The sequence below is a fragment of the Rhinopithecus roxellana genome, chromosome 7, assembly GCF_007565055.1.
Source record: "Rhinopithecus roxellana isolate Shanxi Qingling chromosome 7, ASM756505v1, whole genome shotgun sequence".
In the NCBI taxonomy this organism is placed as follows: domain Eukaryota; kingdom Metazoa; phylum Chordata; class Mammalia; order Primates; family Cercopithecidae; genus Rhinopithecus; species Rhinopithecus roxellana.
In genome coordinates, this window is record NC_044555.1 from 129598107 (window position 1) to 129613904 (window position 15798).

Here is a 15798-nt window from a genome sequence, read left to right on the forward strand (position 1 = left end):
GGTGAAACCCCATCTCTATAAAAAAAGATACAAAAAATTAGCCGGGCGTGATGGCGGGCGCCTGTAGTCCCAGCTACTCGGGAGGCTGAGGCAGGAGAATGGTGTGAACCCGAGAGGCAGAGCTTGCAATGAGTTGAGATCCGGCCATTGCACTCCAGCCTGGGTGACGAGCAAGACTCCATCTCAAAAAAACAAAAACAAAAACAAAGCACTATCAGTCTGTGGCTAAAGCATAAGCTCTGGCTCTTGGCATCAGGAATTTACCATACAGCTGGTGGGTAGTGACGTGAGTGCTTCTTAGAACCATTGATAGTTTATAATTCACCAGTGCAACCTATGTTTTTTGTGGATAAAAAGTGACACAGTTGTAGATTGAACTAAGAAACGATGTGGCTGAGTACTAAGTTAGTGGTGCAGAGTGTAAGGGAAATGGGGATATAGACAGAGGGTCAATTGCGGAAGGCTTTCTTAGAGGAACTTGACGGAGAGGGAAGTCATCCTAGAGAGAAGGGACCATGCACCAATGTTTGCAAACCACTTAGAACAATGCCTGGCCCATACTAAAAATGAGATATGTGTTTATTAAATAAAAATGCCCAACATATTTTTATGCGATCAGAATTTTATTTTATTTCTGTTTACACATGAATATAAAAATATAGAAAAAGGCTTAATTCATGAAGTTGCTATAGGTTGCTCTTTCTCAAAAGTGCTCACATGAGGGCCACAAGAGCACTTATTTGTCAGACATTTGTACACTATATACTAATTCTAGAAATAGCATCTTCAGGAGACCCCAAACCTGAGGATCACATGGACCCAATCATATCATCTGCATGAAGAGACCAATCCTCAGAAATATCGAGAAAGTGAGATGGCTGCAGAGGTTGGGCCTCCTGAGCCCCTGCTTGGTGACAAGGGACCTGGGTATGCTCTTCTTCATTGAAGACACAAGGTGGACAGTCGCAGTTGGGCCTTTGGCTGGACTGTGACAAGCTGAACACCTCGTAGCATTTCTCATCCTTCTGGGCTATGGCCCTGCTCTGGCTGGCTACTCTCATAGAGCAGGGCTTGGTGAGCCATGGGGACTTTAGGGGTGCAGCACATGACACTGGGATCACAAACTTAGATGGCGTGCCCTTAGAAGAGTAGTGTATTTCAGTGCTGTAGATAACCATGTCCTGAGAGACAGCTTTGACCCTGATGCCACATTCAGTAACACGGTAGGTGAACTGGTAGGCGTGTGGCTGAACATGGTTTGGGGGACAACCCAGGCCCAAGTGTAGCTCATGAAAGTGTACACACACATCGTTGTTTAGCATGAAGGGGTGCACTGTGACCATGAACCAGTCTATGGAGCACAGCACAGTCATTGGACTTTGTCCTGAACAGGCTGAAAACGCAGAGGTGAGGAGGATCATCACTCCTATGAGCTTAAAAACTTTCATCCCTGCAGCCAATCAGATAATGAACCACAGGAAACAGGAAGCCGTCCAGTGAGGATTTCTAGAGCACACAAAAACACAAGAGGCAAGTCATCTTATTTTCTATTGAAAGTTCAAACGTGATATATTTTTTAAGCAAAAGGCTGTTCCTAAAGCATTAAGAAGAGGAAAACACTCATTCGAGAGAGAACTGAACTTTAATTTCATTGTTGGAACTCACGTGTTTATGGACGATTACAATGGCTTTTTAAAGTGACTTTCCCGTGCTGTTCTAGTATAAAACACATATCCCTAATATGTAGAACAACAGTTTACACTGATCAGGACTGGCATCCTTTTGTGTTTAACGTCAAGACTAACCCAAAACAGAACAGTTTTTGTGTCAAACACTGAATAAAGAGATAGGAGATAGAGTTTAATTCAAGATGGCAACACTTACCTCTTTAGGGGCCTCAATGTCCTCTCATAGACCATACTAATGAACACTTCCCTATTGCTTTTTTGTTGTTGTTACAACAAATTTGATCAAATAAAAACCTATGAAGGAATTGTGGTTTATTCTTAACAACCAAATATTGAAATTTTGCCGAGTGGCTTACTTAAAAGGATCATACGAATGCTTCATAAACTGGCAGTGGCATCATAAGTCATTATGACCAATAGAGTCCCTGATAAATTCTTTGGGACACCTTGTAAAATACTGAAATTGCGGAAACATAAAAACATGCTGGTTTTGAATTTTACATTTTTCAATGCATATTACACATGAAGACTACTGTAAACATCTTATATTAAAGAAAGGGACCAGGTTGTGACGACTTATGCCTGTAATCCCTGCACTCTAGGAAGCCGGGGTGGGAGGACTGCTTGAGCCCAGGAGTTCAAGAGCAGCCCAGGCAACATAGTGAGAGCCTGTCTCTATAAAACAATACAAAAAACTAACCGAGTGTGGTGGTACACGCCTGTAGTCTGAGCTACTCGGGAGGCTGAGGTGGGAGGATTGCCTGAGCCTGGGAGGTTGAGGCTATAGTGAGCCAAGACTGTGCCACTGCACTCCAGCCTGGGCAACAGAGACAGACTCTGTCTCAAAAAAAAAAAAAAAAAAAAAAAAGGAAGAAAGGAAAGAAAGAGAGAGAGGGAGGGAGGAAGGGAGAGAAGGAGGATTGAGTTTGTACTTTACACATTGATTGACAAGATATCTCCTTAAATCTTTGCTTTACATTCTTTTATTTTCTCTAGCTTTTTATGTTTTCTTTTTCAATAGAAAGCTCTGTGGCCACTTCCTAGTCCACATTGCTTCTAGCTCTCAAAGAGTGGCAGGCAGACCAGTGAGGAGAAAAAGCAGTGCTAGGAATAAGTATCTAAAACATGCTGTCAGAAGGAGGTAACAGATGAAGAAAGAAGAAAGCAAGAGCAACATCATCCAATGTTTTCCAACTCAACTTTCATTTTACAAGTGAAAATGACATAAATCACATAGTAAAGCGCCTAAAGTTTGGAAGGAAATGTACATGCATATAGGGATTCACTTTCGTTCCCTGCTGAGATAAGTAACTCCTGCACAAATTCATTCTTTGACTCATGTTTGTTGAATGCCTACTATGTGCATAGCAATGGGCCAAAAAATATCCCAAGACATTTCTCTCCTTTTTCCCCAGTTGCAAAAATGCAGCTCTTTCTCTTCCCTTGATAGTGAGGAATTTGCTGCATTGTTTAATGGAAACCATGGCACAGGAGCCCACTAGAAAAATGCACTGGCCTGGAAGAAATGTTTTGTTTCTGATTGGCACAGATTGGTCTGTCTTTCACTCTGCCATTAATGATTCCTTATTCTCTCAGGGGTGTTGAGGGTATAAAAGAGAAGCCCCACAGGTCTGCCAGGCTCCTTCCTTTCCTCTTTGTTCCTTCTGAAATGTCTCTCCTGGGACAACTTTTTTGGGGTTTGTTTTTCACAAAGCAAAAGTAGAAGCTGCAGCAAGAAACAAACAAAAACTTACTCCCTTTCTCTCCCCTGCACCAAAAAACCCCAAAACAAACAAAAAGGAAACAACAATAACAACACAAATAAGTACATTCTGATGTGAGCTGGTCCTAGATGACTCAACAGTTAAGTAAAGAAACCACCTGCTCTGGAATACTGCATAACATTTGCTGAGGCGTCTTTTGGAAGCTGAGATAATCACCCCATCACTACTGCACTACTGTCTTGGTCTATAGAAGACCACCTTGTCCTAAATGTGCTTTAGGTAGGTTTTCTTTCCCTTCCTGCCTCTCTCTTTTTCTCTCTCTCTCCTTCTTTCCTTCTTTCTTTAACATCATCCCACAACCTGGGCCTAATTGCCCTGAATGAAAACCTCCTCCTTAAGTAGTTCTGGACTAGGCCAAGGAAACAACTATTTTTGTTCAAACCCCAAAATTAACACCCAAGTTTAAGGCTACTCTTTTCCAGAGAGTTAAGCCATCCATTTCCTCCCCCTCCCTCAAGCATCTTTCCTGTACTCCTTCTCCTCCCTCCCCAAAGATAATCCAAATATAATTATAAAATGTCTAGAATTTCTGAGAAATGAGACTGTTGTCCCTCAAGCAATCATTTTAGACTACCTCACTTCCCACCCCCACACATTCACTTCTTGTATTATGTTGCACTGAGTCAGTCTCAAAGGAAGGGGTTCAATAACGTCATTGAGTTTAGGGGTTCATTTAGTACAAGTCTCCAAATGTGAACACGGCAGAATCCGTTTCCTCTGATTTTCGTAAAGCCAAGAACAGCTCACCATGTGATAGGAGAAATAAATGAAGATGACTAGGCGTGTGACAGCATACCCTTGAGCTCAGATAAAGCTTAAAGAGGAGGTCACTGAGACCCAGGTTTAAGGTTGCTCATCTCTAAGGGGAGAGAAAGGAGATTAGGGTGAAAGCAGAATGTACTTTCTAATGAGCTTGCAAATGAGCTAGAAAAACTCATTGGCTAGTTAGAAAGCTAGCTCATTGGCACACTTTGGGATTTACTCCTTGCTGAGAACAGATCCTCAAAGCGGGCAGCCTCCCTTCTCCTGCTACCTGCAATTCCTAGGGAAGGGTAGAGTGTGTGTGTGTATGTGTGTGTGTGTATGTGTGTGTGTGTGTGTTGGGGGATGGTTATTATTATTATTATTGTTTTTTGAGATGGAGTCTCGCTCTGTGGTCCAGGCTGGAGTGCAGTGGCACGACCTCAGCTCACTGCAACCTCTGCCTCCCGGGTTCAAACGATTCTCCTGCCTCAGTCTCTCGAGTAGCTGGGACTCAGGCACCTACCACCATACCCTGCTAATTTTCGTATTTTTGGTAGAGACGGGGTTTCACCATGTTGGCCAGGCTGGTCTCGAACTCCTGACCTCAGGTGATCCGCCTGCCTTGGCCTCCCAAAGTGCTGGGATTACAGGCGTGAGCCACCATGCCCGGCTTGGGGATGACTATAAGTCATTCACAACACAGTGTGAATTCATCAGCTGACTTTTCTAACACCTTGCTGAGATGTGCTGGAAGAATGGGATCCTGAACAAGGGAGGGAGAAAGTGGGCTCTAGTTATTGTGGGCAGAGGGAAAAGAAGGCTGAGGGGCTAGAGATGGGAAGGAGATGCCAGAAGAGAGGGCTGTGTGGGGGTGCCCAACTGAAGGTATTTTTAGCCATCATGCGGGCCATGCACAGTATCCCAGGAGCTGTGGGCAGAATTCTATTTAAAGTCTTTAGAACTCTTTAGAGCTGACGTGGAGTTGGGGACTGGGGAAGAAATAAATGCAAAGAAGGGTCCACTCATTTTGGGACTACTGTCCAGCTTCTTGGGGAGTCCTCTGGGCTGAGAAAAAAAAGCAGTCTCAGGGTCTGTATTACTGTAGCCCCATTTTAACTCGATTGCAAATTAGTCCTGCAACATGCCTGAAGCAATGAGCTTAGATGCATTTGTATAGCCAAGTAGGGCTCAGCTGTTGGTACACAGCGTCCTGAACTGAGCTATAGAGAGGTCAGGCAAACCCAGAGCTTCTAATAACACCTGGATGCAAAATGTTTGCTTTCCTTGAAGCCACAGAATACAAGTAGCTTTCTGTTTTTTTGTAAATGGAGTTTATGCATATACATTTCCCACTGGCTCCTTTAACAGAGTTTTCCTCTTTCCCCTTTTTTCAAGAACTCCCTAATAAGCCTTAATAAATTCTCTACATTAAAAAATCATAAAACGTTTCATTTTGGGAATATAAACTGTATTTCCTTTCTTCCCCCGTAAACACATATGCTCTTTTAATTAAGTTCAGAAAAATGCCAGTGTTTATGTTTAAGAGCTATCTATGTCAGTCACTGACAGTGATACAATCTGATTAGCAAAGCCAGACTGAGATCTCATAGTACTTGTGAAACCAAGACAGCCCTTTTCTTCTTATAGACAGGAAGAGAGTGGATTGGCCCAAACAAAAAAAGGAAAGAGGAAGAAGAGCTACCACTTAACTCCCCATCGTTAAAATTTTTTATGCTGAAAATGCTGCTTATAAAGTTAAGCAGCTGTGCTGTTTTTAAATTGACAAATAAAAATTGTATCTATTTATGGGATACAGTGTTCTTTGTATACACGTAACAATGATCTATGTATACATTGTGGAATGATTATTTTAGATCAAGCTGGTTAACACGTCCACTGACTTACTTTAAGAAGTAGAGAGTGGAGTGGAAGGGGTAAGGGGAGATACTGGTCAAAAAGTAAAAAGTTGCAGTTAGACAGGAGGAATAAGTTCTAGTGATCTATTGCACAGCATGGTGACTTCAGCTAATAATAATGTACTGTATATTTCAAAATGGCTAAGAGGGTAGATTTTAAATGTTCTTACCATGAGCTCTATTTTTTAATGTTTTATAATAAAGAGATTGAATATTGGTCTAAGCACAGAGCATTTTTAATCTCAGGACCCCAAAAAATCCTTTTAAAAAGAGACAAAAGCTGAAGTCCAAATTAGTTTTGTGATGTTAGAGAGTGAATTGAGAAGTGTAAGAGAAATCGCTTTGAAAGCAGACAGGATTTTTGGTCTCCCCATCTCCTCTGCTGTCGTTAGAGACACGTATGAACTCTTTGCATGAAGAATGGGAAAGGGAATTAGCTAAACATTTCCACATCTGGTTTTGGAACGGTTTGGAAAAAGAATTCACTCCATAGGCCCCTGGAAGCTTTTTGTGTCGACAGTTATTTATTTTTAAAATTCAGTATACTCGTGACAGCATAGTTATCATTTGTATATTGTTTTCCCAGAAACTTGTTGTCAAAACAAAAGGAAACAGCAGGGAAAAGGAAACTCCAAAGCAGCATGCAATTATTTCAGGGAAATGTAACTGTCAGGGCTTTGATTTGCAGCAAAGTTTGTTCACTCTCTTGCAGCTGATTTAAAGAAAAATGAATCTGAGTCAGAATAAAGATTCTTTTAGAAGACAAGAACGGAAAAAAAGGAATCCTAACACTTTGTGGGCGCTTTAGTTTAAACGTTCAAGCAGTCAAATTCTGACTGTGCCCTGCAAACTATCTCAAGGTTTGAGAGCCTTTTAAAATGGAGGTTCTTTTTAAAGCCCAGTTTTAAGGAATTAGTTGGTTCACTGCTCTCAAAGAAAGTGACAATTGTGATTAATACTAATGATGTTGAAAGTACATTAAAGTGAGTTAGAAAATGAAATAACTGCTTTTGTAGAATTTACATTAATTTTAAAGACGCTGAGACTGGTTCAGTTTTCCAACCTCATGAAGCACAGTGTTAAAGTAACCGCACATTATTCATCATTTTGTGTGGAAGAAGAATTATGAACTGCTAATGCTTAACAATGTCCATTTTCTCGGCAGAGAAAAACACCTTGACCGAACCCTAAAAAGGCTTCATTAAAATTAAACTAAAAAGCAGTCATTAAAAATTTATTTCTGATTCTAAAAGTAACTGCAGAAAAATTGGGTGCTGTCGAAAAGAAAAAAGAAGGAAACACCCTTCTCAGCCCCCAAATAACCATTGTTAAAATGTTTTATATATTTCTAATTTTGGGGGAAAGTATATGTCCACATATATGATTCGAAGTTATCTCAGGGGAAAAAAAGTCAAGGCTTTTTGAAAGCTGTTTTTAATTTTTGACATTGAATTTTAAAGCAATCAAAGCATTATTTTTGTTTGGGCCATCTGGTTTTGTTCTTATAATCTGTTAAGCTATCAAGCATAGTTTAAATGTCATGGTTCATCTCATACACAAATAAAGGTTGCGAAATAAATAAGAATCCAAGCTCCTTGTAAGAGAGAAATTTCCGCTGGGTCGCAAATTTGGTTACTAAAAGGTGAGTAGTCTAATGTGAAATCAAACTATAATAAGGCTACACAACAAGGGTAAACCATGCCCTGACTGAACATAAATATTCCTAAATAAATACAGAAAGCCATACTTTAGAGGAAATTGCAAAGATCAGGTCATGGGAACTCCTCCCCTTTTGTGCAGAGAAGCTGAGTTGGTTGAATTTTAAACTTGAACAAAGAGATGTATTTCATAATTTCCATGAAGTGTGAGGGACATCCCAAATGTATGCTCCTAATTCAGTTTATGTTTTAACAATTTATTTGAGTTTGATTTTTTTCAGCAAACTACACCCTTTGCCACAAAGCCCCAGAGTCCCTTCTCATTTTAAAAGACAAGGTAGGTTTGTGTCTGTGCAGACCTCTCAACTCCACGGCAGCCACGGCCACATTTTTAACCCATTAGTAGTCTCTGGGAGTCTGCCAAAACCAGATAAAGGCCCATTTGCCTGAGGTGATCTGAAATCATCAGAAGGCAGAGGATTGAATCAGATGTTCCTTCAAGGGCTTCATCACCTCTTTGATACACCTGTGTCAATAAATGAGGGCTCTAGATGGCTTCCAAAAATGGTCAGGCACATTCCCGTCTCCCTTTCAAAACTGGGATTTTTGAGTACAGGTTTTCTTAAAGTGAGGTGCACGCATAAGAAAAAAATATGGCCCCTTAGGTGTGGCCTAAGTCCAAAATAAACCACAGTTGACTTTATAGGCTACTTGGCTGATTTTTCACTGACTTGACCAGAATGCATCTTTCCAAAACCCAAAGCTACCTTGTGTATGCCCCACCCAGAATGTGGTCACTTGGTGCATGTGTATAATGCCCTGACTGAGGCCATTCACCATCGTTTGGCTCCTGAGAGGTAGAAAAGGTTTTAGAAAAGGTTCTTTTGATAGGAAGGCTGTTGGTCATTGTTAGCGAGCCTACAATTTGGGAGGCATGCGTGCATATCAGAGTAGGTAAAGATGCATTGCTCTGTGATGAGGACATTGTAGGAAGAGAAATTTTCTCTCTCTCTCTCTCGCTCTTGCGCGCGCTCTCTCTCTCTCACACACACACACACACAGTGATGGACAGACAGACAGACACACACATACTGAGGAGAAGAAAATCCCCAAATCTGTTTCTTACTATTGCCCTGATCCCTACTATTTCTCCCCATTCCTTAGTTATTGTACCGTAAATTCCTTTAAAAATGGAGTCTTGGTCTACTATAGTATCTGGTACACAGTAAGTACTCAGTAAATATTTTTTAAATAAAAGGAGGAAGAAATTAATGAATGACCACCAGAAATCACCACCTGCCCCTGTGCCTCCTTGTCCAGCCCCTAAGGGCCTGAATCTGGTTATTGGCTAACCCCTTCCCCCACTCCTTCTCCAGTCTCCCAGTTGAAGGCCTGGGGTAGCAGTAGAGTCTTTCTATAATAGTTAGAGAGTACAGAGTCCTAACAAGGGTCCTGGCCTGTCCACTTGCACACCTGCTTACCTTCTAGGCTCACTGATGCCAAGGGCTCTATGTCTGTCCCACCCAACGGTACCCAATGTCCTGTCAATTAGCTCTTAGTCAGTGACCCCAAGTGGAGCCAGCACTCTTTGTACCCCTTTTCCTCCATCCCTGTGATAAGTCATCCTCTGGAAAGAAGACAAAGTGGAACTCTCCCCTAGTCTGGCCTTTACATGGGAGGAAAGAAGAAATTATCAAGCCATATCTAGACCAAGTCCAGGCAATTGAGAGGCAGCATAATCAGAAGCAGAAGCCTCAGGTCCACAAGGTACTGAAGAATGGTGGGGTGCCTCGAAGGGGCTTGGTAGAGCCCCCAGGTTTACCCAGGCAAATGGAATTAGCCCCTGAGGTTGTCCAAGGATTCCCTTAGCTAGAAAAAGGAACCTAAACCACAGGCTGGATATCTGTTCCTCCTGAGAGCAGACCTACACATCCACTCCCAGTTCTATGCACAGATACAGAAATCAGAAAACGCTAGAGGTTCCAGGGAAAATCAGAGGCAAGATGGGTGAATTCTCCCCTACACCAACTTGACCCTTGGCTCCATCTGGGCTGGGCTTTTCACTCTGCCAACTCGACTAAAAGAGAGATCCAGGCCAACTTCAGGTCTGTTTGAGTGTCCCTAAGCCTGAATGTTCCCAAAAGTGCTTTGCAGTTGACCCCATCTCCACATATGATAAGAGTATTGTACTGGTAAATATCACTATACACTTCTCTTATCTGGACTTTTCATATAACAAAGATTTGACTTTGGGTGTCATGGCTCCTTATCCTAGCAATATTAAAAATAATAATAATATTTTAATTAGCTGAATGTTGTGGTGTGCATCTGTAGTCCCAGCTACTTGGGAGGCTGAGGCAAGAGGATTGCTTGAGCCCAGGGTGAGACCCTGTCTCAAAAAAAAAAGAGGCCAGGGCGGTGGCTTATGCCTGTAATCCCAGCACTTTGGGAGGCAGAGGCGGGCGGATCACGAGGTCAGGAGATCAAGACCATCCTGGCTAACACAGTGAAACCCCGTCTCTACTAAAAATACAAAAAATTTGTTGGGCGTGGTGGCGGGCACCTGTAGTCCCAGCTACTTGGGAGTATGAGGCAGGAGAACAGCATGAACCCAGGAGGCGGAGCTTGCAGTGAGCCGAGATTGTGCCACTGCACTCCAGCCTGGGTGACAGAGCGAGACTCCGTCTCAAAAAAAAAAAAAAAAAAAAAAAAAAGAGCAAGAACAGGGTATTGGGCGGGGCGCAGTGGCTCACGCCTGTAATCCCAGCACTTTGGGAGGCCGAGGTAGGTGGATCACGAGGTCAGGAGATTGAGACCATCCTGGCTAACACGGTGAAACCCCGGCTAACACGGTGAAACCCCGTCTCTACTAAAAACACAAAAAATTAGCCAGGCATGGTGGCACTTGCCTGTAGTCCCAGCTACTTGGGAGGCCGAGGCAGAAGAATCACTTGAACCCAGGAGGCGGAGGTTGCAGTGAGCCGAGACGGCGCCGAGACAGTGAGTCAAGACAGTGAGCAAGACTCCGTCTCAAAAAAAAAAAAAGAAGAACAGGGTGTTGGTTTGGTGCCTTTTTCCTGCAATTAATTACTTGGTTAAAAAAAAGCAATTGGTTAAACTTGTGTTCATCATTTGCATATTATAATATATAATATTTTAAAATACATTATATATAATGTTAAAAATAAATATAAAAGTCTCATCTATTATATCTAATAATAAATATATATTATATTAATATAATTATTAACAACAAAAAGGAAGTTTCCCCCCACTGGTAATCTATCTTCCCTTAACAAAGAATGAAGGATTTTCTTTCTGAAATTTTTCTCTAGGACTAACACTTGAACTTACATCACTGGACTACAAATGTTTAGGAATACCTATCTATGTATTCTATATCTATATATCTAATATTCTTTTTATTTTATTTTATTTTATTTTATTTTATTTTGAGACAGAGTCTCACTCTGTTGCCCAGGCTGGAGTGCAGTGGCCAGATCTCAGCTCACTGCAAGCTCCGCCTTGCAGGTTCACGCCATTCTTCTGCCTTGGCCTCCCGAGTAGCTGGGACTACAGGCGCCCGCCACCATGCCCAGCTAATTTTTTGCATTTTTAGTAGAGACGGAGTTTCACCGTGGTCTTGATCGCCTGACCTCGTGATCTGCCCGCCTCGCCCCACCAAAGTGCTGGGATTACAGGCGTGAGCCACAGCGCCCGGCCATCTAATATTCTATATATAGATATACATATTCTCTATATATCTATATCTATTCTATATCTATATATCTATATATTTTATATAGCTAATTATATATACATATATATGTATAAAATTGTGGGCCGGGCGCGGTGGCTCAAGCCTGTAATCCCAGCACTTTGGGAGGCCGAGATGGGCGGATCACGAGGTCAGGAGATCGAGACCATCCTGGCTAACACGGTGAAACCCTGTCTCTACTAAAAAATACAAAAAACTAGCCGGGCGAGGTGGCGGGCGCCTGTAGTCCCAGCTACTTGGGAGGCTGAGGGCAGGAGAATGGCGTGAACCCGGGAGGCGGAGCTTGCAGTGAGCTGAGATCCAGCCACTGCACTCCAGCCTGGGCGACACAGCGAGACTCTGTCTCAAAAAAAAAACAAAAAAAAAAAAAACAAATTGTGTCCTCCTGGCTGGGTGTAGTGGCTCACACCTGTAATCCCAGCATTTTGGGAAGCCGAGGTGGGTGGATCACAAGGTCAAGAGTTTGAGACCAGCTTGGCCAATATGGTGAAACCCCGTCTCTACTAAAAATACAAAAATTAGCCAGACGTGGTGGCACGTGCCTGTAGTCCCAGCTACTCAGAAGGCTGAGGCAGAAGAATTGCTTGTACCCAGGAGGCAGAGGTTGCAGTATGACAAGATCGTGCCACTGCACTCCAGCCTGGCCGACAGAGTGAGACTCTGTCTCAAAAAAAAAAAAAAAAGTGTCCTCCCAAAAAGATATATTGAAGTCTGAACCCCTGGTACATCAGAATGTGACTTTATTTGGAAATATGCTCTTTACAGAGGTAATCAAGATAAAATGAAATCATTATGGTGGGCTCCAATCCAATATGACTTATGTCTTTACAAAAGGGGAAAATGTGGACACAGAGACAGACACACACAGAGGTAAGACAATGTGAGACATGTAGGAAGAAGGCGGCCATGTGCATCACTCCAGTGATGCGCCTACAACCCCAGGAACGTCAAGGATTGTTGGCAAATACCAGAACTAGAAGAGGCTTCTCTAGAGCCGTCACGCAATATGGCCCCGCCGACACCTTGATTTTGAACTTCCGGCCCCCAGAGCTGTGAGACAACACATTTTTTGTTGTTTTAAGTCACCTAGTTTATGTACAGCAGCCCTAGCAAACTAACAATTATATCTTCCTAACAAATGGAACAGACACACGTGCTTCCTTTCTGAGATAGGAGCCTGCAATTATTAATGTTCTGACTCCGTGTTTTGTTACAATCTTAAATTCCGTTTAGAATTAGAAATATGATGAGGCAACAAGGAATAGAAACAAAAACTTAGAAAGAAAGGGGCCAGTTAAAAGTGGTGTTGGTGCTGATATTTGATGCCTACAGGAGAAACTGAACTAGAATTGCACTGTAGTATCAGGGAGACGTTCCCAATATAAAAGTTGTCCAAAAATGGATGGGGAAACCTGGAGTGAAACTAAGATCTCTTTGTTCCCTGTGGGCATTCAGTTAGAGGCTGGCTGGCCACTTATTGGGGTGACTGGAGAGGGAGATCCTGTCCTATATCAGAGGCTAGAGTAGATGGTCTTTGGCCGGATGTGGTGGCTCACGCCTGTAATCTCAGCACTTTGAGAGGCCAAGGCGGGCAGATCACCTGAGGTCAGGAGCTCAAGACCAGCCTGGCCAACATGGTGAAGCTCCGTCTCCACTAAAAATACAAAAATTAACTGGGTATGGTGGCGCATGTCTGTAGTCCCAGCTACTCGGAAGGCTGAGGCGGGAGAATTATTTGAACCGGAGAGGGGCAGAGGTTGCAGTGAGCTGAGATCGCGCCACTGCACTCCAGCCTGGGCAACACAGAGAGAGAGAGACTTCACCAAAAAAAAAAAAAAAAAAAAAGATGGTCTTTAAGGTTCTATCACAGAATGCCTCATGTGTGCATGCGTGTGTGTGTGTGTGTGTGTGTGTGTAGTGGAGCGATAGATTAGCACATGTATTGTGAACACATGCATGCATGGGAACCCACACACATACATACATCATGCACACATGCAGAGGTTATTTATGTAGGTCTTCTCTTGAAAGTCTTACAGTGTCATCGATGCCCACAGCCTCCAATCCTGACATACAGAAGATTATATATCACTTTCTAACAGGGACTTGACCTCTCAGCCAGGTTTTTGTTGTGACTGGATGTGACTGTGTATTGGTGGCAATTACAAGGGGAAGGTGGAAGGGGAGAAGGGAGGGCAGGTCATGATATAGAGGAAAATACTCAGAATGATTCTAAGTATTAGCCATTGAGAAAAAAAAAACCTTAGAATGGAGCTTACTGCCCAGCCCTGAAGCCTGGGGGTGGGGCAGTGGAAAGGGTCTTTCTTCTTTCTTTTTGTTTGTTTGTTTGGTGTGTGTGTGTGTGTGTGTGTGTGTGTGTGTGTGTTTTGAGACAGGGGCTTGCTCTTTGCCCAGGCTGGAGTGTAGTCGTGTAATCATAGTTTACTGCAGCCTCATCTCCTGGGCGCAAGTGATCCTCATGCCTCAGCCTCCTGAGTAGCTGGGATCATAGGCACGTGTAACCACGCCTGGCTACTTTTTTTTTGAGGAAATGGTCTTTCTAAGCAGCATGGTCTGTGAAAGCCTGAACTGGGGATTCATGTGATGCCTGTCTTTAGGGGACTTACAGGAGAGCTGATCAAGAGAGATAACAGGAGGGAGTTATCTACTGGGGTGGTGCTGGGGAAATCTCTAGACAAAAGATATCCAAATTAAAGTGAAATTTCTTGCACCGAATTAAAAAGGTTGGGGCTCTGATCCTTGAAACTGCAGTCTATGGAGGCCCTATCACAGTTATAGGGAAAATGATCAAAAGTAGAAATACTTTCTATTTCACCTAGAAAGCAGTAGTAGTGATGACTTTAAAAATATTTATTTATGCTTCTTTGCAATGTCTTAAGTGATTACAGAAACCAGGGGGTCTAAAATGCTTGTTTAAACATGTATGGGTTACATATGGCAATAAATCTCAAAATACAGCACTTTTGCTTTAATTTGGATATCTTTTGTCTAGAGATTCCCCAGTCCCACCCCAATAGAGTGCACTCCCTCCTTTTATCCCTCTTGATCCTTGCAGCTCTTCTGTAAGGGCCACAAAGACAGGCATCGCATGTTAAAACTGTGGTAACGGGGGTCCCAGAAGGGCAGAGAACCTTGGCCAAGATCAAGATTGGATAAGTCAATCGGGGCCTCAGGCCTTTCCACCAGCCTGCCTGGCTTCTCTGCCTTACAACTCAGAGAAAAATGGGCCAGACATTATAATGAATTTAATCACCATGAAAGAAAAGGAAAGTCCTGAGGTGGCTTGGCTTCTGGACTATGGCTTTAAAACACTTGGGTGATTCTGCTTCAGTGTCTGATGGCTGAGTTTTTAGGAGAGGGGACAGAATCAACTTTCAAACTGAGAAACCAAAGCATAGAGGGGCTCTGGGAGCAATTTCCCATGCATGACTCGGGGAAGCTGAGAGAAGCTCTAAGATGGTGGGTGGCAGTGAGAGACAGGGACAAAACTTTCTTGAAAATAACAAGAGGAAGAATGGAGTGTTCTCAGGCTTTCACACAAGACTTGTGTCACAGGCTGGAGAGGGCAGACCCAGAGAGACCCCAGCTGAGCAGGTGGTTTGTGCTTTCCCGGAAAGCTGAGGCCTCTAGAACTTAGGACAGTGAGGGCAGATGCTCATCCCTAGGAGGACACCCACATCCAAGAAGAGCAGATAATTCCTGTATTCCAAGAGCTCTGTGCACTTCTTTATGAACCTGCCCTGCTTCTGCTTCCACCAAACATAGCTATTTCTCAGGCCAAGCCACCAGTTCTAAAATTGATCGCACTGCATTTATGCTGGGTATAAATAGACATAGATGGGCTGTTTAATTTCCTACGTGGCTACCTTCTGCCAATTGGAGCACCCTTGGGAGTAGAACAGAAAAAGGTTTAAGGTAGGCAGGCCACTAGGATTTTTGAAACTTGGATATTTTGTCTTATACAAAGAGCAACAATTTTCTATACACTCTCAAAAATAATCCTACTTTTTAAAGCTTTCTTTTTACACCTAAGTGATGAGAACAAAGACAGAAACTGAGTCCACCCACTAGACAAAACCTTTCATCATAGGCAGCTGCTTAACTGTAACAACTGAGATTCCCACAGAAGGAAGAAAGAAAGGAAAACAGGAAGGAGGGAAATGGATATTTATTGAGACACTGTGTTAAGGGCTGTACGTGCAGTATCTC

At 42.9% G+C, this 15798-nt stretch overlaps 1 protein-coding gene across 3 annotated transcripts in view; it reads right to left on the reverse strand.

The window, feature by feature from the left end:
• Positions 1-609: 609 nt before the first annotated feature.
• Positions 610-15798, reverse strand: part of PLAC1 (placenta enriched 1) — a 169407-nt gene continuing 154218 nt past the window's right edge. Inside the window, exon 3 of one of the 3 annotated variants that reach the window (XM_030934014.1) lies at positions 610-1506. In XM_030934014.1, coding sequence (XP_030789874.1) covers positions 810-1448 — 639 coding nt within the window. In that variant the 5' untranslated portion in view covers positions 1449-1506 and the 3' untranslated portion in view covers positions 610-809. The remainder of the gene's footprint in view (positions 1507-15798) is intronic. The other 2 variants (XM_010371667.1, XM_010371669.2) reach the window with 2 other exon arrangements.